This window comes from Littorina saxatilis, linkage group LG15 (genome assembly GCF_037325665.1).
Source record: "Littorina saxatilis isolate snail1 linkage group LG15, US_GU_Lsax_2.0, whole genome shotgun sequence".
Lineage (NCBI taxonomy): Eukaryota > Metazoa > Mollusca > Gastropoda > Littorinimorpha > Littorinidae > Littorina > Littorina saxatilis.
Window position 1 is genome coordinate 17993922 of NC_090259.1, and position 22760 is coordinate 18016681.

Genomic DNA, 22760 nt, shown 5'->3' on the forward strand with positions numbered 1-22760 from the left:
TACGTGAAGACTCCGCGAGGTCTTTTCCCCGAAAACTCAGCACTAAAGCTCTGTGCCGCCAGCTTCGCAAAGCATACCCCGCGTAGTCGACTTCGCCCAGTTAAGAACAGGCTTAACTTGGTGCATTGGCTTTGTGCACGAGCTGCTCGTCTAGAGTCCAACACCCTACACACACACAACTGCAGTTCAAAGTGCGCACACTCACTGGGAAAATCTGAGAACATCTGACAACATAAAACACTGCGCAAGCGACTGCCACACACATTTAAGATGTTCATTCTTTTGGTGGAAAGTAAAGCAAAAACAACGAGCAAAATAAAAAGCTCAAAAGCTCGTGGAACAGAACGTGAATACGGATGAGTATAAGAATTATATTGCCTGCTTTCAAGTCCAGCATCTGGTCGTTTGTGTGGCACATCAATTGAAACGTGACTGTCAGCCCATAAAACAGGTTTGTTTTTTTTAACACAGGACCCTTTCTGGGATCTTTGAGGTTTGGACACGGTAGTGAATTGAGATCTTGAGACAGACTCGAGCAGATCGGTTGAGTGATCGGTACCAATATTACACTCGTCTGTCATTATGTAGTAGGAGGTAGACAATGAGGTTTTGTCAAGTGGAATATATAAGATTAGTCATTTCAGAGATATGACATCGATATCACTTGCTCGTGGCGTTTTCAGTTGCCGGTAAAAGTTGGATGGGGGCGAGTATATCGTTAGAGGAGTGCTATCGTGACACGCTGTGGCCAGTCTGCTTTTGGGGGCCAAAACCTGGAGACAACATACATGCCAATGCCACAGACAAGTCAAGACTTCTCAGAGAGATTTGACCGCATAAACACAGATAGTAATCACAGATAATCCGAGTTTCTAGCTGTCTTCAGCACAATCATGTTCATCACAATCTTGAGATTAAACGTCAATTCACAAAGAAAAGCCCTCTATTGTTTTGCTCCAGTTTATCAAGAACAAGAAGACGAACAAGAATTTGATCCGACATAAACGCCATTGGTATCTGTCTTCGTATATCAATGTGGTTCATCTTTTTCTGGACAACAATCACAAATGCGTCAAGCTCACACGTGTCAGGGGTGTGACACAGATTCCAAGACCGCGTACCAAGTAAGCGAAACAAGGGGATGTCCCTCTTGCCGCAACCTGTCAGTTCATCTCTGCGAAGGAGTGGGCAGCGAATGCTGTCAAAGGGAGATTATTCATGCTGTAGATACCTACCACTGGAATGCACCAGTCGACATCGAAACATTTGAATGCATCTTTGGAGACATGCAGTTCTATGTGAGCCCAACGTGTTTTGAAACAAACAAAAAAGTCATCAAATTTTAGGCGTGGCGTGAGGGACAGCATGTTAGATAAAAATGATATAGGCTTGCCTTGGCCAAGCCTCTTCCTTGTTCGGCCTACAGAACTCATTTTCATTAGTGACATGTGCGTCTGTTGTAACATGGCAACTCTGCAATAACCGTCCTTTGACACAGCTACCTTGTTCGTTCTTAAGACATTCTATTGTCTGACCAAGCCCTCTGTTAAACTTTGTCGCATGTGTTTTTCATGTCTCGATTCGATCTAAATTTCTCACTGCTGTGGGCGCTTGCCAGGACTGATGCGGCAGACAATAATGTCGCATCATTTTGATCTTCACAGCAAAGCAGTGGAGCGACAATCAGCCACGCTGTGTATGCCTGGCACTGGAGCCAGGAGCCTGTAGGCCTCTGTTCTCCGCGGCCTTGGGATCATTGTAGCCACGCTGTGTATGCCTGGCATTGGAGCCAGGAGCCTGTAGGCCTCTGTTCTCCGGGGCCTTGGGGTCATTGTAGCCACCCTGTGTATGCCTGGCATTGGAGCCAGGAGCCTGTAGGCCTCTGTTCTCCGCGGCCTTGGGGTCATTGTAGCCACGCTGTGTATGCCTGGCATTGGAGCCAGGAGCCTGTAGGCCTCTGTTCTCCGCGGCCTTGGGGTCATTGTAGCCACGCTGTTCATCCTCTGTTCTCCGCGGCCTTGGGGTCATTGTAGCCACGCTGTTCATGCCTGACATTAGAGACCTGAGCATGTAGGCCTCTGTTCTCCGCAGCCTTGGGATCATTGTAGCCACGCTGTGCATACCTGGCATTGGAACCAGGAGCCTGTAGGCCTCTGTTCTCCGCGGCCTTGGGATCCTTGCACGTGCAGTCCTCGCCACAGGACTGTGGGAAGGGCTCCACCTTGGACCCCAGTGTGGACTCGCAGCAGTCGCCGCCATCCCACTGACAGTACTTGCGGTTGTTGCGAGCGTCACACCACGAGTCTCCGATGTACTCCTGCCACAAAGATGATAAATGTTTGTTAACGCCCGCACGGTTTAACCATTAGGGGAAAGTCCCCGGGTGTTACCCGGACTTAGATGATTAACAAAAATAAAAACTTGAAGTAAAAAAAATAAAAAATAAAATAAAAAAGATAAATAAATACAGGAGGTTTGGCTGTCGTGCTCGTGCTTCTAGCCACCAAGGCACCAGAGCTGGAGGGTGGTGTCAAGTAGCCATGGAGTTGGTTGGCCTCAAACACACAGCATGCTCTTAAGGTCTTTCTCTATATCGGAAGACACGAACTGCGACATTGTAGAGAAGTTTACTTTTAGAAACATGTCTATGTTATGGTTATTTCAAAGGCAGTAAACTCCCTAGTAATCTCTCTGCTTCAGTGTAACCTTTACTAAGCAACAGCGATACAATCTTGCCACAAACATGTTGTCATAGTTACTTTTTTGTCCACTGCAGCAACATCATGAGATCACAGATATACATTACCAATAGAAACGTTTAGACAAGTCCAGAGTGTTAAGAGCAGTGGTGTCAAACCTGCCATGCGTTGCTCAGAATCACAGTGGCCCGCTCAGAGCAAAGTCGCTCTGGATTGGTCTATGCAACGGGATCATAACGAGGCAAATTGCTTCAAGATGGCGACGAAGAAGGCACGAATGCTGCGAGATATGAAAAAGTTGCACTTCCTTAAAGCCATATGTACTCGATGACTATACACGCTAATTGCTTTACCAACAGCTGGAGACAGACTAAATTAAGTTCCCTGCAAAATATTGTGGTCTAGGACCCCTTAAATGTTGAGATATTTGAATTTTCATTTTGATCTGGATCGTCCTATTTATAGATTTGGCAACACATGTAACGTTGATGCAAGGGAGAGAACACCGCGGCTTTGTTGACATCCTCACTTTTTCAGAGGCTAGAACAAGCTGTAATGCATGTATTATGGTCCGCGCATGGTGACGTATCGTCATTATATGGTCTTATGGTGCGTTTGACATCGATTGTGGGCAAACTACACTTTGTAAACACGGGAGTGCGTTAGTATGCCTTTAAACTAGCAGACGATTCGGTCAGTGAAATCGTCAGATAGAACGTAGTTATGATGGGAAATTTAGCTGGGCTAGTCCCTGAACCTTGAAAAACGGTGGATCCCTCGGGTCACGTCGAAAACCACGCCGAGAAGACCGCGACACGCTACTGACACGGCATCGCACTGGGTGGCCGAGTGGTAACACACTTGCGCTCTTAAGCGAGAGGTGGCGAGTTCGACCCTGGGTCAGGGCGTTAGCAATTTTCTCCCCCCTTTCCTGACCTAGGTGGTGGGTTCAAGTGCTAGTCTTTCGGATGAGACGAAAAACCGAGGTCCCTTCGTGTACACTACATTGGGGTGTGCACGTTAAAGATCCCACGATTGACAAAAATTTCCTGGCAAAATTGTATAGGCATAGATAAAAATGTCCACCAAAATACCCGTGTGACTTGGAATAATAGGCCGTGAAAAGTAGGATATGCGCCGAAATGGCTGCGATCTGCTGGCCGATGTGAATGCGTGATGTATTGTGTACAAAAATTCCATCTCACACGGCATAAATAAATCCCTGCGCCTTGAATATGTGCGCGATATAAATTGCATAAAAAAAATTATAAAAAAAATTAAAAAAAATAAAATAAAAAAATCCCTGCGCTTAGAACTGTACCCACGGAATACGCGCGATATAAGCCTCATATTGATTGATTGATTGATCGCAGTGTAAACACCGCCGCCGTCTTGGAAAACGAAGCGCGCGGTGGGCGAGCATATCCCAAAGCCGCTCGCTGAGTGCTTCGCGAGCGCTTTCCTGCACTGCCCCAAGAAACGGCTTTCTGTCATGCGCACTGCGGGCGACCCGAGGCAGACCGCTCTGGGCAACTCGTCTCTGGTGGCTCTTAACAAGACTGAGGCATTCGTGCGTGCCACAGAATCTAGCAGTGGAAGTCTAACAGAAGCGAACGAGAAGAAGAAGAGCAGTTGAAAACCGCTTCAAACCGGTCGAAACCTGCCTCAGCTTACCGTGCTGCAAATTTCAATGCAGGAGACACGATCCAGGGGAGGGAACCACTTGCCGGTGCCGGTGCAGGTGATGCTGTTGACTACCTCCCCTTGCACGCCTCGTCGCCCGCTGGCGGTGATGGTGGTGTGACTGTCGCTGTACACTGCCACCTCGTCCGGCGTCGGGCACGTGACGGAGCACTGGGCACCTGGAACACAGGGCACGCACCGTTATCATTGGACTGATGTGTGTGGGTGAGGGTGTGTGTGTGTGTGTTTTGAGATTATTCAAAGTTGATGATTGTAGACTATTTATTGTGCGTTGTTTATCTATCCGCGCGCGTGTGTGTGTGTGTGTGTGTGTGTGTGTGTGTGTGTGTGTGTGTGTGTGTGTGTGTGTGTCTGTGTGTGTCTATGTGTGTGTCTGTGTGTGTGTCTGTGTGTGTCTATGTGTGTTTTGAGATATTTTCCAAAGTTGATGATTGTAGATGATTTATTGTGCGTGGTATTGTCCATACGTGGCTAATGTGTTGTTGTAAGTGTATTGTTACGTTGTTTTGCTAGAATGTTTATGTATTTGAGGTTATGTTAGATAGTATGTGTTTATTCATAGTTAATATGTAAAGCGCGGAGAGAATAGATTACTGTGGTTCGCGCTATATACGAGCTGTCATTATTAGCATCACCACTCGCCATCACCAGTCAGTGAGTACAGAGTTAATACAGGGTGACCCCCCCCCCACCCCCCCCCCCCCCCCAAAAAAAAGTTTTGCAACCCACACAAATGCTTATCACTTCCACAGCCAATGTTTGAATTACTTCATACTTGGTATATATCTATAATTAACTTTAGCCTATGCGTCACCAGTTCACAAAGTGGCAGGTTTGTAGGTCAAATGTTCTGACTTTTGTGCTCTTTCTATTTATTTACTATTTACAATCAGGTCTATCACTGTAAAACGAAGGTTCTGAAACTTCATCGCTTTCACATTCTGTAGCCTACTTCGAATCTTGTTAAAAATCTTGATCTCTTCTAAAAACGTAAAAATCTTGTGCAGGGGAACATCCCGGAGGTTTCCACTGCTACACAGCTCTGGAGTATACAGTTATACCCCCTTTTAAGACCCCCCCCCCCCCCATTTAAGACTTCCTCCCTTTTAAGACCCTGTTTTCTAAGACTTTCTGTTCATATCCTCTGTAAAATTGCCCCCATTTTGAGACCTGATTTTCTCAGATTTTTGGAGGTCTTAAAAGGGGGGTTCCACTGTAACCTTTTTGCACCATCCTCAACGTACCAACGGCAGGCGGTGAGCAGCGCAGAGCAAGGTGAGAGACGTCACGGGGATAGGGACAGGTGAGGCGGTCAAACTGGGGGCACGGCCACAGCGGCGTGTTCCACTGACCGTTGCCATTGCACGTGACCAGCTGGGCCTCCTGCCATCAAACAGTCACGTGCAGTCATAACAAGAAAATAATTGGTTGATTAAAATCAACATGGCCGAAGCAATGTTGTCATAAAAGAAGCGGTATTGTGCGGGCACATGTTGAATTTGGGTTACATGTGTTGCAGAGTATTTGAAAATCCGTAGGCATAAAAACATGCAAAGAAGAGTGATAGGTCCCTGTTGTGAATATAGTCAAGTGGATAAATTGATTACTTATGTATCACACTAGTTTTGCTGTTACAGCAGTCCCTCTCATGAACGGGGACACCCTTGGGCCAGTGCAAACCTGTCCGTACATTGCAGGTGGTCGGTCACGGGAGAGCCCCCCCCCCTCCTCCCCATCACACACACTCAGGCACACTGACGGACTGAGTGAGTCTTTGCTACTGGTGAACGAGCTCTACTTGTCCTAAAACAATAAGGTCAAACTACTACAACTTATAACTGAAAGGAAAAAAACTGTCCTGTAAAAATGACGTTAAATCAACAGTGTCAGAAAAAGAGAGATAAAAGAAATCCTCAAATTTCTGAGGATACAGGCACCCCATGAAAGCAGCCACGAACATACTCACAGAGGCACACATGCTTGTGCAGATACTTTGCAAAAATATGAATTGAAAACCTGCATATGTGGTATTTTCTTTTTGTTGTGTGTGGCTTTATTGAATACTTCAGGCAGTGGCTTTTCCCTGTCCAGTTTTCTCTTTCGTCTCTCTTACCCCTCGCTTACCCACCCCCAACCCCCTTACCCTCCACTCCCTTTACCCAGCCCCGACAGCACAAATTTCTAATGTGCAAGGCAGAGTACACATTTTCTAAAAGGAAGACTACTCCTCTTCAATTATATCCAGAGATCTTCCATCTTTCTCCACCATAAGCCAAATGGTCGAGTCTTATACCCCCTTTACACACAACCGTTCTAGGTCACGTTCCCGTACCGACCAAGGAATGGTGCGGGCACAGGAGGGATAGGGAGAGAACCGCAATGAACGTAACTGATCGTTAACGGAACTGCTTTGAACGGTAGGGTCGGTAGGGACGGCTGAGTTTGGGCTGCATGTTCAAATTTTTAGCCGTTCCCCTCCCGATCAGAATGAACGGTAATGGAACCTCAACCGATCGGTAACGGAACGCTTGGGTCGTTAAAGGAACTTAAAACAACGGTAACGCAACGGTAGCGCTCTCAAACACTGAGTTGTCATACTATTCATCCGTTCTAGGTCCCGTTCCCTTACCGACCAAGGACGGCTGCCACTATGGTCAGACTAATAGACGCTGCTGAAAGATGCCAAAAACGGCCGTTTGCGCAGCGTTCTATTGTTGTGGCAGCAGTCCTTGGTTGGTACGGAAACGGGACCTAGAACGGCTGTGTGGAATGGGGGTATAACTTTTGACACCGAAAAACTGAAGAATGAACAGATCTATGAGGTAACGGTCTCAATGGTCCAGGATCATGAAACAAAGAGTATGTATAATGGTCTGGGGCGATTGTAGCTTCCCTTCTTCGTGTCCAATAGACAAGGACAATAAATAGTAGAGCATAGTGCAATTTCATGTTGACATCTTCTCCACTGAAAGCTATAACCCAAAGACTGAAGACCAAAGTGTTTACCCAACTTCTAACCCGAATCACCCCGGCCCCCTCCTGCTGGGTACACATGCTCTCAAGTTAACCTCTGCTTTGACCTGTGTGCCAGGAGTCGGATGAGAGAGAGACTGAGAGAGAGCGCGAGAGCGAGAGCGAGAGCGAGAGAGAGAGAGAGAGAGACACACACATACACATAGACAGAGACAGACATAGAAAGACAGAAGCGGAGAGACTCAGAGGGAGACACAGACAAAGACATACATACAGAGAGAGAAAAAAAACCACCATGTAACTCATCTCGTGAGAACAGTAATAACAAACGAGACATGTCACCTCTCCGAATGCATTCCAATAGATGACCGCTCCCGAGGCCATCAATAATAAGAATAATCAGGATATGTATATGGCGCAAATCCTAAAACAGTTCTAAGCTCCTCACACAAAAAAATACATAAATAAATTAGTCTGTACACAATTCAAAATCAAATAATAATAATACATATCAAAAAATACTTCTACACTGTACAGTCATGTATGCTTTAGTATTGTCTCTCTCTCAACACTTCACTTTCTGTGCTGGTCTAATCATTCAGATCATAAATACACGAAGGAAAAAACAGCTAGGCAAGCAATGAATCAACCACCCAACCAACACATCAAGCCAGCAAACAACCATACAACTAATCCATCCTGAACTCAGGTCAAAATGAGTTCGGCTCATTCTCTCCCTGACAGGATGCCTTGAGTTTCCTTGTCTGCCAAGGAAACCGATTTTTTTTTATTTTTTATTTTTTTTTTTACATATTTAGAGCTTTTTGTAATGTATTATTGATATAAGCAGATTCGCGATCGTCGATAATGATTTTTCATGGTGTTGTGTAATTTTTGAATTACAAAGGAATTGATTTGTAAGACAGTTTCAAGGGAGCTATTTTTTCGCGGTTGTATTTACTGTGCAAACAACTCTAAATATGGCAAAAGTGTCACGTGATAATCAACCGTTTGGTTTCGGCGTTCGCTGAAGCAGACGATTTTTTCTGTATTGATGCAACCAAATATTACGGTCTCCTTCCGGCAGCAGTCCCAACATTTCGACTTGTTTTAACCTTAGAACGATGTCTTTATCATAACTGTGAAGAACAGAACGGAGATCACTGTCGAAGTCGGCCAATCTGCAATCATTTTCGTCTCGCGAACACTTATCTCAAATTTAGATCATGCTCGCGAAAAACATATGGGAGATAACTCTGTATTCCTAGTTTTGATAGATTCGCGTAGGACTGTCGCGTCCGGTCAGGGAGAGAATGAGCCGAACTCATTTTGACCTGAGTTCAGGATGACGACTAATCAACAAACCAACAGAACTAAGGCAGATCAAGCTCCACGGGCAAAATCAAATAACAAGGGAAGTAGGCGCTCTACTGAACTTAAAGCGCTTACTTCCCTTCATATGTGATCTTATCAACAACCCGAAAATAGAAAAGAAAAAAAACTTCTCTGGTGTTAAGATTATTACTCCCTGGTACAGCTGGTATATGAGAGGCACTCGATAACATCAGTTGTGCATGTGTGACAAGGAGTGACCACAGGAGCTTGTATCAAACCGCCGGTGGACAGAAGTTTGTTTATTCGTTCATGGGCTGACACTCCCACGGTTTTTACGTGTATGACCGTTTTTACCCCGCCATTAAGGTAGCCATACGCCGCTTTCGGGGGAAGCATGCTGTGTGTTTTCGTATTTCTATAACCCACTGAACTCTGACCACAGACGGAAGGTATCGTTCACTGGACCACCACTATCATAGTAAGACTACAAGGTATGTCACTAAGCTTCGAGTCTTGCTCCACTTACTTACAAAAAAAATATAATAATAACAGCTATTGTGTTTTCAGCGTAGCAATAGGGTCCGATATTTAGACGAGACAAGTATAATGCCGACGAGTCGAAGACGAGTCGCATTATACTTGTTCGAGTCTAAATATCGGACCCTATTGCTACGCTGAAAACACAATAGCGATTATATAGCTGTTCTGACCTTGATTTGTTGTTCCAAACTTACAAAAGGACAGTTTTTGCGTCGATGCGTTGATCTCAGGTTTTGATAGCAGACGCCGTTTCTTATGCGCATTAGTTTTGCGCAGGCGCCACACTGACTTTGGAGAAAAACTCGATTTGACAACACAGCTGTTAAACAGCTTTTTATAAGTTCATTCGTATGCAACAAAAAGAAGTTTGAGTTTTTTTAATTTTGAACAAGACTACTTATGAAGAAGACCAAAACACAACATCAACGGAAAACTAGAAACAACTGAAGAACTAGGATGCAACAAGGGGAGGAGAAGAGAACAGCTAATCCGTACAACGCGAGCAGACGGCAGCGAAGTTTTCATTTTGGGTGAATGGCATTTATACTTGTCTCGTCATGAAGCGAATTTTTCAACCTCAGTTATAAACGACTACATGAATGTTAGTGCCATGGGTCGATCATCAATACTTCAGAGGGGAAGTGGGGTATTCAGTGTGAAGTTACGAGGTAAGAAAAACCGAATGCGAAAGTTTGTCTCAGTCGGCAACTGAGCTCACACAGGCACACAAAAACGGCTGTTCCGTTTTACCCCCCTGTTTGAACTACATCTTTCGACTTTGGGCATTTTGTGATGTTAAGGGACAGAAAATAGTTGGTTTAGTCCTGTTTCATCGGGAAGTTAGCAGAAAAGGGTATGCTATCGACATTTGTAAAGCTGAAAAACATTTCCGAGAAGAATTTCAAGTTGTCAGTGTTTGCTATTGTCGATTGAAACAACCTGTGGTACAGATGGGTAAACCGGAACCATGCGTCTTTGTTATTGCCAATATGCTTTTGGATATTGGCAAAAATTGCCGACTTCCGTAGCATTATGCTTTGATGATCGGAAAAGAGATGTGTGAGACCATCCAATCACAGCCCCCGAATTCCCCCACGTGTCCATCAGAATAGCTATATTTGCCAATGTCGAGGACCTTTGTAACTGTACAAATACCAAGATGAAAGAATGTTCTAACTATCTGTACCTTTTATGTTTAGCTGCCTGTCCGCCGCATGTTTTTAAACCGTATTCTGTGCGACCAAACGTGTCTGTCGCCGGTATATCACATCGATCCTGAAAGTCTGAACGGTTCTAACCCGGGGAGATTGTAGTCCGATGCGCTCATTGGTTAATAACCGGATATTCGATGATAGGGTAGCTTCCCTTTGCTGCACAATATTTACATACTTTTTAGACCAATGAGCTAGTATGCATATTCGGTGCGGCATGCATGATGATTTTACAAAGTTCCGCACCTGAGTGGCGTACCTTGTAGTCTTACTGTGATAGTGGTGGTCCAGTGAACGATACCTTCTGCCTGTGCTCTACAGAATCTTTTCCGTGCGCACTTGGTCTTGTGCTTGCGTGTACACACGAAGGGGGATAAGGCACTAGCAGGTCTGCACATTAGTTGACCTGGGAGATCGGACAAATCTCCACCTTAACCCACCAGGCGGCAGCGGCCGGGATTTGAACTCACGACCTTCCGATTAGGAGGCCGATGTCTTATCCACTACGCCACTGCGCTCGTCGGTCGATTGAAGTGAATAGTGAAGTCATTCTGATAATCATCGGTCCACGCTCTCGCTCAATGTCTCTCTGACAGGATGGATCATTACTACGCGGAGTAAAGGAGCTAAAAGCCGAAATCTATCAAAACAAGAACTACAGAGTTATCTCCCATATGTTTTTTGCCAATGTTTCTGACAAAAGACGAAAGTGATTGCTGAATGGCCGATTCTTCCATCTCTCAACGAACAGATTCTTCACTGAGAGACTCATCCATTTCACCAAGCTGTTCATTTTTCCACCCAACTTTGCCTATATTGTACAACCGTATAATGATGGCTGGACTAAGTCTTTTCATTGTCACAAAGGACACATCTACTTTTTACTGGTGTCCGCTCCGTAGCCATTTTGTTATGATCACGTGACAAAGTTGATTATCACGTGACACTTTTGCCATATTTAGAGTTGTTTGCACAGTAAATACATCCGCGAAAAATAGCTCGCTTTAAACTGTCTTAAGCCTACATAACAATTCATTTGTAATTTAAAAATTACACAACACCATGAAAACTCATTATCGACGATCGCGAATCTGCTTATATCAATAACACAATACGAGAAGCTGTAAATATGTAAAAAAAATCAAAAAAATCGATTTCTTCTCCAGAGGAAGAAAACGAAGGCATTCTGTCAGGGATAAATGAGACCCGAAAGGAAGGAACTCATTTTACCAGAGTTCAGGATGTAGTGTAGTAGTATAACAGTAAGGATACAGGAGTAGGCAGGGCTCCCGATATCGCGCGTCCCTGCGTCCGATACGCACTAGAAGCTAAAAAAACGTACTAGAAATATATGGAGGGGGTCCCTGGACGCACTAGATTTTAAAAGAGCGGGTCCTAAGACGCACTAAATTTCCTTTATCGTGCGTACCGTAGATACCATTTTCAGACTGCAATCGACACTTCGCAGTACACTATACGTGACCACAATGTTTTATAAGTACACTGGGACTTTTCAGCTTTTGGACCCTTGGGACCAGGGGTCCCGGGACGCACTGGGAGGGGCGTCCGTGGGGAGCCCTGAGTAGGATACTTCAATCGACCGGCGCTTTGATTCAAGCTCCTGTGCAGTTACTTACGTTACTGCCAGGGCAGGTCAGAGTGCAGCGACTGGACACTGTGACGTCATGAGTGCAAGAGAGGAGGCCGGTATAGACGGGGTCAAACTTCGGACAGGTCACCCTTTGACAGTGAGGTCCGGACCACGTGCTGTCCCCCTCACACGTCACGCGGAACACACGCCTGGTGACAAAGCCGGACAGAAGGGGGTATTATGGTATACACGGAGGTACACAAATCCAAAATATTGACATTTTTCAAAACTTGAGGTAAAACAAGTTCTTGTTTGTCCTGATACAACATAATTAGATATTCACACACACACACACACACACACACACAAAATGATTTAATAAAACAAAACGCTGTCATAGGGCAAGCTTATTTCAGCCAGTGAAGGATGGACTTTAACAAAGATAGAGTGACCATGGCTGCTGATTTTGACTGCACATAGGAATTCTTTATTTGGTGTTTAACGTCGTTTTCAACCATTCAAGGTTATATCGCGACGGGCACATAGGAATACAGGGCCGGATCTGGAGGGGGGGGTTCCTGGGGTTCCGGAATCCCCCCCCCCCCCCCCCCTGGCCATCCAATGTACCTCTCAGAGAAAAAAAAATGTGGACTTTGGACCCCTGCCTTCAGTTGGAACCCCCCCCCCCCCCCCCCTTCAAACGAACTTGGTCCGGCCCTGGAAGAAAGACAAGTAATAACAGAAACGGAGCCGCCTTACCGTGAAGTTCTCCTAGCCCCAGCCACGTGGTAACCTTTCCTGCAGCGCATTTTGCAGCGTGATCCCACGGCCAGCGACCCTGACCGACAGCGCTTCTTGACACGCGTCACGTGCTGCACGTGCAGAGGCGGTGGACACGTGACCAGGCAGATGGCGCGAGGTGCTGACCACAGGCCGTCCGACTCACACACCACCCAGTTGTCAGACCCTGCAGAGAGAGAAATTTGAGGTGTACGACCTCACGGCAAAGCCATCAGGGGCATGTTCCCGGGTTTTACCCCGACTTTAGATGAGACACACAAGTGTATGCGTGTTTAGGTAGTATCAGCCAGCTGCACCGGCTTATGGCAGAATGACCGAGGTCTTTTATGTGCCACTATGGTGACACAGGGATGGGACTTGGACACCGTCTCTGAGTTGCACATAATGTTGACACTTCTATATTGATGACCAGTAGACCAAATGCAGTATATCATCGTAACGACGTTGACGTCAGCCCACTGGCGCTCGTTCTGCTCTCAGCGGTTTACATGCCTGCATAGCATGACAAGCGTTGTCTCTGTGCATCAACATGCCTCCCTTTCTCGTTTGATGTTATTCACGAAAAGCGTCACAAATTCAAAGAGAGAAAGAGACAGAGGCAGAGAGAAAGAGATGGAGACAGAGAGAGAGAAAAACTGGAGAGACAGAGACAGACAGAAACAGACAGACAGAGAGAGAGAGAGAGGGGGGCTGAGAGAGAAAGAGAGAGAAAGAAAGAGAGAGAGAGAGAGAGAGAGAGAGAGAGAGACACACACACACACACGCAAACACACACACTGACACACACACACACACACACACACACACACACACACACACACACACACACACACACACACACACAGATATAGACAGCAGCAAGTAGAGCATGGCAGCGTTTACTACAGGGCTGCGACAACTTGCAGCGCTTTTCATGTCAGCGTCCGACGAACAATTACGCATGAAAAGCGCTACAAGTTGTAGCACCCTTGACTACAGACTGACCGTGCAGAGTGGCTGGGGGCTGACAGCGGAAGGAACAGTTGTGACCAAACGTCGTGCCATGCTGACACGCCACCACAGCGCTACGCACCGTCGGACGTCCGCAGTTCACGGGCAGACAACTCACCGGGCGGGCGGAGACCCAGTGACCTCCCCTGCATGTCAACTCCATGCTTGGTTCCTCCGGTTTGTATCTGAATAGTTTACATTGAGTTGACTCACATGTTTAAACTATGCTTTATTTAAAAAATATTCAATTTGTTCGAACATGAAATCTACATACAATTGTACATGAAATCTACATACACTGATAAATATGGAAACACTAAAAGCTTACGGCTTATGATGGTGTCTAAGTAAGCAATGACCAACATGTTGCACAAACAAGGAAGCAAAAAAAAACAAAAGACAAATCAGAAATCGAACTTGAACATTCGTGTAAACACAAACAAGCCAAGGGGCTTCAGTTTGATCCTACAATGGCATTTTTGAGGGTGGAAGTCGATTGTTCTTTTCAATGCTTGTTATTCTCTCAGGTGCCAGGGGACAGGTTCCGAATAACTCTCACTTACTCTTTTACACATGTCGTATGCATTAAGAGCGCTTACTGCCCTTTGTTCACAACTGAGTCGATCCAAGTAAACACGCACAGTGCTGAGATATACCAATCACAAATCATAACAATTAGAAATGTCATGCAAAATCCACTAAAAATATCTTTCAGTCCTAAATAAACAAAACATACTTCCAATGAATGACTCACCCCTTTTTACAGGTGACAACGCAGACGTCCCCCTCCGCCTGTCCCGTGCAGACTACTGTCCCATCATCCACATGAGCAGGCCGACAGGGGGCGCGCGTGCAGTTTGGCGCGAGACAGAGGCCCGTGTGAGGGTTGTACACCTCCCCCGCGCCACACGAGGCCAAGGTCACGGGGTCAAGGTGACGATAGGAACGTAGGCGCACAGCGGCGATGCTGATGTTGTGAGAGCGAAAAGACACTCTGACACCTGCATGACAGACACACTTCGAGTTACACCACCCCATCAACACCTCGCATCTCCATCACAGATGTTTTACAGTGGAACCCCCCTTTTAAGGCCTCCACAAATCTGAGAAATTGGGTCTTAAAATAGGTCGAGTCTTAAAATGGGGTTCATTATGCAAAGGTTACAAAATAAAAGTTTAAAAAACCAAGGTCTTAAAAAGGAGGGAGTCTTACATTGGGGGGGGGGGGGGGGGGTGTTCCACTGTAGTCAGTCCCTCTTTCGGGCGAGGGCTAGATGTAAACAAGCAGATCACTGCTTAATCTATTACTGACCCTCGTTAGATAAAGAATTGTCATTGTCATTGTCGTTTTCGTTGTCATTGTCGTTGTCGTTGTCATTGTCGTTTTCATTGTCATTGTCGTTGTCGTTGTCATTGTCGTTGTCGTTGTCATTGTCGTTGTCATTGTCGTTGTCGTCGTCATTGTCACTGTCGTTGTCATTGTCACTGTCGTTGTCATTGTCGTTGTCGTTGTCATTGTCATTGTCATTGTCGTTGCCATTGTCGTTGTCAATGTCATTGTCGTTGTCATTGTCATTGTCGTTGTCGTTGTCGTTGTCATTGTCGTTGTCATTGTCGTTGTCATTGTCGTTGTCATTGTCGTTGTCGTCGTCATTGTCACTGTCGTTGTCATTGTCACTGTCGTTGTCATTGTCATCTCACACAGGTGTGTGTAACCCATGCAAGACATCACGCCACAAACATCTCGACTTGGCAGAACAAATACGTAGTGCGACCTTTTTCAACAAATGTATTCATTACAACATTCATTACCTTTGACACATTACACAGGCCATACGCAGAATAGTCTCAAAGTTTGAAGGCGATGCAATGAGTGGTTACTGAAATGCCCAAGGGGTGTCTGTGTTGCAGGTTCCACTGAACAGACATTACCGGATGTAAAATCAATCCGTTTCCATTGTATGATAGGGGAATGGATGGCCTTTTCCAGATATATAACTATTTTTACAATAAACGGCTTCATCGCAAAGATCTGCACTTAAACGTATCTGCCTAGTTCTTCTACAGTACAGTATTAGTATACTTTACAGGTAGCCCACTTTAGCGCTAATCACTGAGGCATACTAAATGTATGTACATAATTATGATAGAATATTGATGTATGAATTGAAGAAATGTAGAAGAACACAAGAATGTATGAATGACAAAGAACAAATGTTTATTTTTGAATGTTTTATGTATGTTTTATTACGGACACAAAAGCTCAGCAATGCAATTTCTCTTTTAGAGATTAATAAAGTTATTGTATTGTATTGTATTGTATTGTATTGTATTGTATTGTATTGTATTGTATTGTATTGTATTGTATTAAACAGGAAGCCGCGAAGAAAAGAAAAAGGGCAGTGACCCCGAGCTCTGTAGAAGGGCGTGGACAGGTCGTGCATGACTGGCACGTGCAGTTGGGGATGTCTGCAGTCCACAGTCAGCGACCTGGGGGTCAGGGTCACCGTAGAGTTGTCCTCCCTGATCACCTCCACCTTTAGACGCTTGGGGGAGGGGTCGTGGTCCGTCCGGCCGTCCGACGCCACGTGCACGATCACTTCCGTTACCACCACTGGACGCGGCACGTACAGCTGTTACAGAAACAACTGTCGTACATACGAAATAAATCCAAAAACAAAGAGACTGCCAACGTTCCAAAATTCAGAATCAAAACACAAGACAGGTAGGTTGTTGGAACGTGTGTTATTGACAAAACAATACATTCACAGATATTTCGACCCAACGGTCTTTTAAGTGAACAGGCAAACAAATATTCACACAAAACTTATCATAGTCTTGATAGAATCAGTTTTTGCCCACTCTATTCTATCTGATTTAAAATGTTTATTGATACAAAACTGATTCTATCAAGATAAGTTTTGTGTGAATATTTGTTTGTCTGTTCACTTAAAAGACCGTTGGGTCATTTTATGTAACAACGTAGCATTTATTCAGCAATTAATTAGTATGCAGACAAATAAGGCGGAGAACACCACACTACAATGATATGCACGGTGCACACACCTCAAGCCAGAAGTTGCCCGTGGTGGTCTGTGTACCGCAAGGGAACCAGGCTGACCGGGGATCCACCACCGGCCCGCACCGCTGCAACCAAACATGGCACTCAGCACTGACTTCAATTCATTCTCTGCTTGAGCAGCGCTTTGTCAAAGGTGGGGAACACACATTTTCAAACTCGAACTTTACGTTTTGTAGTAGAGAATTCATCTCGAAAAGCGGATGCCTTGTTTGGTCATAATCATGTTTTGTAGTAGAGAATTAATCTCGAAAAGCAGATGCCTTGTTTGGTCATAATCATGTTTTGTAGTAGAGAATTAATCTCGAAAAGCGGATGCCTTGTTTGGTCATAATCATGTTTTGTAGTAGAGAATTAATCTCGAAAAGCAGATGCCTTGTTTGGTCATAATCATGTTTTGTAGTAGAGAATTAATCTCGAAAAGCAGATGCCTTGTTTGGTCATAATCATGTTTTGTAGTGGAGAAAGAATGTTGGCAAGCTGATCATTATCTTGTTTGGTCATAATGATGCTTGAAAAACATCAGCTCAGATAGACCGCCCTGATATGGCCCTTCGTGGTCGGCTGGGCGTTAAGCAAAAAAACAAACAAACAAACAAACAAAGCTCAGATAGAAACTGACATTTTGGATACCTTGAGGAATCTACATGTGCACGAGGGGGCCTTGTGCTGTCATAAAGTCTTCTTTCCCTTTTACTAAAGTAGCTGGTTTTTTCCAAAACGAATCCTCAATTACAAATTATCAAAACTGAGCAAACGTTTTATGCCATTTGGAGTTGATGGCTCCTCCCAGAACAATGGCCAATGGCACCGAGTGAAACGGAACTAAGACTATAATCCCAATCGTTATCCATGACCAAGAGCGAGGACCCCTTCTTTGTTATTTGTGGCCATTTCTGCAACTTTCGACACGGTTGACAGAATCTTAGAATTGGATAAATGCGGGGTCAAAGTTGGAGCAAAATGTATACAAACTTTACTTAGCTCACCGACTCACACTTTAAGTTGAATTTCTAAACCCTCAAGAAAGTATCAGAAATAGCACATAATAAAACTTATGGAAAACAGTTTTGGGATGCATAATTATAACAGTAGTTTTGAACACAGTGACTGTTTTCGCAGAAATGGCCACATTTAACTGCACAATACACAGTGCAGATTTTGCTGAATAATGGGCTGAAGCCAGAGGTAAAGTGGAATACGCCACCCCCCCCCCCCCTCTTAAAATCGTCAAACATGTTCAATCAGGTGTGTAGGGGGGGTGAGTCTTAAAATGGAGGTTCTGCGCTGTTTATGTTTTTGCTTTCCTCTGTATTTGTTTGTTCGTGGTCCCACAGAAGCCTCCATAGGTGAACATTTGACTTTGTTTGTGCGTGTGTGTGCTGTCCTAGTATTGATGAGAACAGATTTCTTTTGGTTTTCAGCTTTGATCATCTCACCCACAGTCATTTCGTTGTTTAGATGGAGATGCTTTTTTTTTCTTTTTTTTCTCCAAACTTTTAATTAATCAATAAACACGTGATAACAAACATGGTAACTGTGTGTTTTCTGTTTGTACACATACCTTCTCATTTACATGCAGTGCAGAAAAAAACTCATTATGTTAATTTTTACATTATACAAAAGGACTAAAAAATAGTCAGATGGAGATGCTATTAACATAAAATGTACAATACTTAGGTCTGAAAAAAAAGCTTCACTGCAATCGGGCAAGTTCTGACCTGGGCACGGGGTGGGGGTCCCGTGGCGACGCGTGCCGGACAGCTGGGCAACTGGTGGCGGGGGTTGGCTGAAGCAAGATGCGCCCACTGGTCAACGTAGAGCGGGGGAGTGAAGAATCCACAGTCCTGAACACTGCTCTGCCGCTCAAAGTCCTCACACACCCCGTCCCCATCATGGCGGTAACACAGGCTGACCGACGCCGCCTCTGTCACACACACACACCCTTTACTAGTCACTCTCTCTAATAAAGGGATGAAATTGATGACAACATGATGAGCTCAACATATTGTTATTGAGTTACCCCTCAATGGGCGAGGGCCGGATAAAAAAAAGAGCATGTTTGCATGCTTATTCTGTCACCCTAAAACTAAATTCCAATTCAATTCAATTCTCTACCTTTCATGTATTTTGCTTTTCCACTCAACTCCGATCTTCTCTGTTTTCCTAGTCTATGAAAGGGGTGAAAGATTGTGCCGGTGTAACACGAGAAAATTACTCCCACGAGATTTTTACTCCGGAGTAAACATTTCGTACGAAAAAGTTACTCCCTTTACGAAAAAAGCACTCCCCCATTTCACGAGAAAATTACTCCCCAAGACAGGTGAGTTCCGAGTAAACATTTCGTACAATAATGTTACTCCCCTGACGAATGAATAACGAATAAATTACTTCACCCAAACACAAGCAATTTAACTTCCCATGCCAGGTGTACGACATTTTTACTCCCTTGTCCCCTGTTAGTCTTGGTGGTGGAAGGGGTGGAGGGAGGGTAGCGCGACATTCGTGTGCGCGAGATCACTTATTGGCATCATCCCTTCGCCCGCATCCCATTTTTGCGTACGAGATTTTTACTGGAAGTAAAATAAATGGGGAGTAAACATTTCGTGGAGGGAGTAATTTTTTCGTGCCTTGGGGAGTTCTTTTCTCGTACGAAAAGTGTACTCGGAGTAAGAATTTCGTACGAAATGTTTACTCCGGAGTAAATTTTTCGTGGAGTAAAAATTTCGTGTTACACCGGTTCTCTAGGTAAGTTGTTGCCATTTATACCAACTCAATCACATTACACAGCCTCGTAAGCGTTAACAGAGAGAGAGAGAGAGAGAGAGAGAGAGAGAGAGAGAGAGAGAGAGAGAGAGAGAGAGAGAGAGAGAGAGAGAGAGAGAGACAGAGAGAGAGAAAACGAACGAACTGTATTACTCAAGGATGGAGATTTTAGGCTCACGCCTAGTCTTACAATCTGTCCCTGCTAAACTAAGACATACAAATAAAGACAATAAAAGGACAATTGTCAATCGCAATCATACAGTATAACTAATTACAACATTACCTATACGAATACATAATGCATGATAGAAGAGAGAGAGAGAGAGAGAGAGAGAGAGAGAGAGAGAGAGAGAGAGAGAGAGAGAGAGAGAGAGAGAGAGAGAGAGAGAGAGAGAGTCCTCTGTATTTTTTTGAAAGCAAAACCTTAGACGATAACCAACCAACCAACCAACAAACAAACAAACAAATAGACAAACCGTATCACAGAACACTGACCCGTGCATCCCAGCCCTGCCTGACTGTAGGTTACTGTGTTCTTACCCGATTTACAGCGGAATGATTCCTCTGTCTTGCACGACACGTCACAGCCATCGCCGGCCCGCACATTGCCGTCATCGCACTCCTCACCCTCGTTCCTACATGTATACAGACAGACAGACAGACACACACACACACACACACGTAGACACACACACACACTCACACACTCACACGCGCACGCACGCACGCACGTATGCACGCACGCTCGCGCGTCCGCACACACACACACATACACACACACACACACACACACGCACGCACGCACGCACACACACACACACACACACACACACACACACACACACACACACACAAACACACACAAAAACACACGTGTAAACATTTAGACAGCGTCCGCAATGCTTCAGATATCATTGTTGTTGTTGCAAATAGCCTTGATAGCCTAACATCAGACAAATACCCCCCGCGGGTTAGGGGGAGTCCCATATTGGTTGGGACTAGATATAATTTACCCGATGCTACCCAGCATGTCGTAAGAGGCGACTAACGGTTCTGTTTCTTCTCTTCTTTTGTCTTATTTCTGCCTTACCAGTCCTTTCACCTATATTTCCTTCCAAGAAAACTCTCCCTACTATTCCCTGCAGTTTTCCAATTCTTTTCTTGTTGTCTTATTTCTACCTGACTGGATCCATCACCTTTATTTCACTTACCAAAAGTCTTCTTTTCCACATCCTTATTTCTCTGCACCCCGCATGTCGTATGAGGCGACTAACGGATTCTGTTTCTCCTTTAACCCTTGTTGAGTGGTTCTTGTATAGAATATAGTCAATGTTTGTAAAGATTTTAGTCAAGCAGTATGTAAGAAATGTTTAGTCCTTTGTACTGGAAACTTGCATTCTCCCAGTAAGGTCATATATTGTACTACGTTGCAAGCCCCTGGAGCAATTTTTTGATTAGTGCTTTTGTGAACAAGAAACACTTAACAAGTGGCTCTATCCCATCTCCCCCCTTTCCCCTATCCCATCTCCCCCTTTCCCTCGTCGCGATATAACCTTCGTGGTTGAAAACGACGTTAAACACCAAATAAAGAAAGAAAGAATCAGACAAATACCTCCAACGACCCAAAACAAGCCCGAACAGAAAACAGTGGCTTACATGTTGTGGATACCGGCACGGTTGGCCTAGTGGTAAGGCATCCGCCCCGTGATCGGGAGGTCGTGGGTTCAAACCCAGGCCGGGTCATACCAAAGACTTAAAAATTGGCAATCTAGTGGCTGCTCCGCCTGGCGTCTGGGATTATGGGGTTAGTGCTAGGACTGGTTGATCCGGTGTCAGAATAATGTGACTGGGTGAGACATGAAGCCTGTGCTGCGACTTCTGTCTTGTGTGTGGCGCACGTTATATGTCAAAGCAGCACCGCCCTGATATGGCCCTTCGTGGTCGGCTGGGCGTTAAGCAAACAAACAAACAAAAAATGTTGTGGATACAATTAGAAGAAGACCGATTCGCCCAGATGCGATTAGTTGACATAGTTAACTTTACACTCTATGCCTTTGATGAATTTTTCTCGCTTTCCGGTCTGGAACTGACACACTAAACACCTTTTTACCTCATATTTGCTCAAGACCAAAAGACACCATTTGGCACAATACCTCAAATTAAAACAAACAGGTTCTTTCCACTTTTTACTAAGGGAAAAGGGGATTTGCCTGTTGATGACACCACTATGATTGATGAAAGAGGGGACTTGCCTGTTGATGGCACCACTATGACTGATGAAAAAGGGGACTTGCCTGTTGATGGCACCACTATGACTGAGGTAAAATGTGACTATTGCCTGTTGACGGCACCACTTTGAATAAGGCAAAATGTGACTTGCCTGTTGACGGCACCACTATGACTGAGGGAAAAGGGGACTTGCCTGTTGACGGCACCGTTATGACGAAGGGAAAAGGGGACTTGCCTGTTGACGGCACCACTATGACGGAGGGAAAAGGGGACTTGCCTGTTGACGGCACCACTATGAATGAGGGAAATGTGACTATTGCTTGTTGACGGAACCACTATGACTGAGGGAAAAGGTGACTTGCCTGTCGTTGGCACCACAATGACAGTGGAAAAAAGTGACTTACCTGTTGACGGTGCCATCCCCACAAAAGGACTGTCCGTGCGTGTAGCCGAGGACCGGGGAGGGCTGACTGGTGCTTCGCTTCACCAGCGTCTCCACCCAGTACAGGTAGCTGGCTCCGTTCCTGACGTCGCTACAACAACAAAAGACACGTCTTAGCACCACCAATGGCACACACGCACACATAAACACACACAAACACACACACACACACACGCACACACACACACACACACACACATATACAGTCAAACAAACAAACTCACACACATACACACAACCGGCACGGTTGGCCTAGTGGTAAGGCGTCCGCCCCGTGATCGGAAGGTCGTGGGTTCGAACCCCTGCCGGGTCATACCTAAGACTTTAAAATTGGCAATCTAGTGGCTGCTCCGCCTGGCGTCTGGCATTATGGGGTTAGTGCTAGGACTGGTTGGTCCGG

General features: G+C 45.1%; 1 protein-coding gene across 1 annotated transcript in view; it reads right to left on the reverse strand.

Annotated features, from left to right (window-relative positions):
* Positions 1-1683: 1683 nt before the first annotated feature.
* The window catches only part of LOC138948297 (pappalysin-1-like), a 60026-nt gene continuing 38949 nt past the window's right edge, over positions 1684-22760 (reverse strand). Inside the window, exons 12-24 of the mRNA XM_070319809.1 lie at positions 22323-22451; positions 20185-20324; positions 18645-18850; positions 16911-16991; positions 16252-16477; positions 14599-14845; positions 13839-14029; positions 12813-13020; positions 12100-12262; positions 5648-5786; positions 4374-4561; positions 2124-2317; positions 1684-2017 (exon numbers count right to left, since the gene is read on the reverse strand). Coding sequence (XP_070175910.1) covers positions 1684-2017; positions 2124-2317; positions 4374-4561; positions 5648-5786; positions 12100-12262; positions 12813-13020; positions 13839-14029; positions 14599-14845; positions 16252-16477; positions 16911-16991; positions 18645-18850; positions 20185-20324; positions 22323-22451 — 2446 coding nt within the window. The remainder of the gene's footprint in view (positions 2018-2123; positions 2318-4373; positions 4562-5647; positions 5787-12099; positions 12263-12812; positions 13021-13838; positions 14030-14598; positions 14846-16251; positions 16478-16910; positions 16992-18644; positions 18851-20184; positions 20325-22322; positions 22452-22760) is intronic.